This window comes from Pteropus alecto, unplaced genomic scaffold (assembly GCF_000325575.1).
Source record: "Pteropus alecto unplaced genomic scaffold, ASM32557v1 scaffold131, whole genome shotgun sequence".
NCBI classification, from domain to species: Eukaryota; Metazoa; Chordata; class Mammalia; order Chiroptera; family Pteropodidae; genus Pteropus; species Pteropus alecto.
Genome location: NW_006434709.1, coordinates 22154488 through 22157278, shown reverse-complemented (window position 1 = coordinate 22157278; position 2791 = coordinate 22154488). Strand labels below are relative to the sequence as shown.

General features: G+C 49.7%; 1 protein-coding gene across 1 annotated transcript in view; it reads right to left on the bottom strand.

The window, feature by feature from the left end:
- Positions 1 to 589: 589 nt before the first annotated feature.
- Positions 590 to 2791, bottom strand: part of ZFP36L2 (ZFP36 ring finger protein like 2) — a 3411-nt gene continuing 1209 nt past the window's right edge. Inside the window, exon 2 of the mRNA XM_006909640.3 lies at positions 590 to 2791. This exon is cut by the window's right edge and continues 311 nt beyond it. Within this exon, the coding sequence (XP_006909702.1) occupies positions 1678 to 2791 (1114 nt within the window). The 3' untranslated portion in view covers positions 590 to 1677.

Sequence of the window (2791 nt, the reverse complement as noted above, 5' to 3'; positions counted from 1 at the left end):
TCTACATGGAAAAAAAAAAATAGTACAAGTTTTAGAATTTTCTGTAATTAAACAAGGCATATTCATGTAATACATATCATTTTAGCACTAAGTTGGCCTCTTCACTTTATCTATATAAAAAAAAAAAGTGGTAAAAATCTTTTCCTTTTGTGCAGTTGAACCCATCCTACATTCAAATTCTCTCAAGCACTAATAGACAAAATACTTATTTGGTTGAGGAAGATTTAAGGCAAGTTTCTGGCCCCTCTAAAGGCACTGGGACACTATCCCCCGTTATTGCTACATGTCTTTATATGCAGAGCATGTCACAGTAGAACTGGTGGAATAAGCAAACCAAAACATTTTTTGCTAATTTATAAAGTTGGAATGAGGAAAGAATGCCACATTTAAGCGTAATTGCAATGTATGTGGTCATTTTCTTTAAAGTTGGATGGGCTACAACCATTATACATTCTAAGAAAACTCATAAGATATTCCTTAAACTACTTCCACAGCATCAAGATAGATTTCTGTAAAGAAATCACGCAATCTTTCAAAATTTACGTAAACAAGGAAAGAAATTAATGAAATAAATATTACATACAATCTCTTAAATTAAGATTTTTTTACTCATTTACAATAAAATAACCATGTGAAGTTACAAAAGGCATATATTACTGTGAAAAGAACATACACTCCACATTTTGCCGATAATAATGGCAATCATAATTTAACATAATAAAAGAATATATATCTATTGCTTTCCATCATACTTGATAAATACAGTATGAACAAAATTTTCAATGTATACTTTTCACAAGATAATAAATAAGTTAAATAGTTTTTTCATATTGAGTTGTGGTGCAGTGGTGCGAATCAACTCAAAACAGCTAAAAATTCAGCAGTTATTCCCCAACAATTACAAACTAATCTCTGCCCACGGCTTCCAGAGAGAGCAGACGAAATGGTTCTAAATTAAACATCCACCAAGTGGTGGCAACAAAACCAGTAACCAGTATGAAACTTTGGAATGCAAGGGTTTTTCCCAGACACGTGTAACTCGGTTTAAAAACAAAAAACAAAACAACCTATGGAGATGACGACTATAAAGGCATATTCTTGGCAGAATATTAAATTCTAAAAGCTTATAGGTTTAGCAAGGTGGTGGCTTGGCTGGTTTGTTTACACTGGTCTGAGACAATGAGAAACTTCTCTCAAGATAAGAGTTCCCACATCTGGACTGTAACTAATGCTTTTCAAGTGAAGATATGGAATGGTGGTTGGTAGCTGCTGGTGCTGGGTTGATTTTTTTCTAGAGTCCCAAACTCATGAGACCTAAAAAAGTTTAAGTGTTTGGCTTTTTGTTCTATTCGCATCACAACTGTCCTGTTGTGAATATTTTGTTCATCAATACAAAGTTAGTTGGCTTTTTTTTTTGCTCAACAAGAATGAAACTTCGTAATAATAATAAAAATAATAATAAAAAACAAGAGGAAACCGAAAGGGGAGGAGTGGGGGCCCCTCCCGGCACATATGTTCGAGTCCAAGTGCTCGGTCCGGCCTGCAGTCTGCTTGTGCCTTGTGTCACCCCCTACTCCCGCGGCCCCCTGCCCTTAGGAAGGACAAGATGGCAGGGGCGCCCTCCAACACCCGCAGAAAAGGCCTTCCCTTCCTCCTCCTCACTGGCGCCCTCTTGCCTCAGTCGTCAGAGATGGAGAGACGGCTGAAGATGGGCAGGCGCCGGCCGGGATCGAGGCTGGGCGACTCGGAGCCGCTGAGGCTGCCAGAGCTCAGGGAGCCACTCAAGTAGCTGTCGCGGTCCGACAGCGAGTCCGGGGGACTAGGGGGCGCATCGAACACGGGGGAGTCGGACAGGCGGCGAGGCAGCTGGAAGCTGAAGGGCGGCGAAGGAGGTGCAGCGGCACTGGCAGGGAGGGGCGCACTGGGCGGCGCTGGGGGCTGTGCGGGGGGCACCAGGCCGTGCTGCTGCTGCTGCTGGCTGCGATAGTAGGCGGCAGCGGCCACCGCGGCGAAATTGTGGGTCTGGATGGTGAGCGGCGTGATGAGGCTGCTCAGCTCCGGGCCAAAAGCAAAGGCATTATTGGCGCACGAGGCTGATGAGCAGGCGGCGCACGGGGCGCCTGGCGCCAGCAGATCCTCGGCGCCCCCAGTGCCGTACAAGAGGGCAGCTGCCGCCGCGGCCGCCGCCGCCGAGGTACAGCACGTCGGGGCGCCAGAGGGCGTGGAGGCTGCCGAGGCCGACGAGCAGGAAGAAGCGGACGAAGAGCAGGACGAGGCCGACGAGCAGGAGGGCGGCGGCGGCGTGCGCGATGTGGGGCTGTCGAGCAACAGCGGTGACTCCAGGCCCCCCGGGGGCTGGTGGTGGCCCGACGGGAAGCCCGAGAAGCTGAGGCTGTGGTGCAGCTTGGGCCGGGGCTCCCGCGGGAAGCCCAGGTGCAGCGCGTCGCGGGTGCTGAAGGTACGCAGATCGCCAGAAGGGCCCCCCGACGGCGCGGGCCGCCGCTCATCCGCGTTGTGGATGAAGTGGCAGCGCGGCCCGTAGGGGCAGAAACCGATGGTGTGGAAGGTTCGGCACAGCTCTGTCTTGTACTTGGGGTGGCGGGTCAGGCTGCGCAGCTCATGGAAGCCATGTGCGAACTGGCACTTCTCGCCGTACTTGCACGTGCCGCTCTCCTCGAAGGGCCGGCACAGCTCAGTTTTGTAGCGAGTCGAGTTGATCTGGGATCCGCCACCCCCCTTCTGCTGCTGCTGCAGGTGCAGGAGGTGCTGGCTGCGCTCGCCGTTCTCGCTG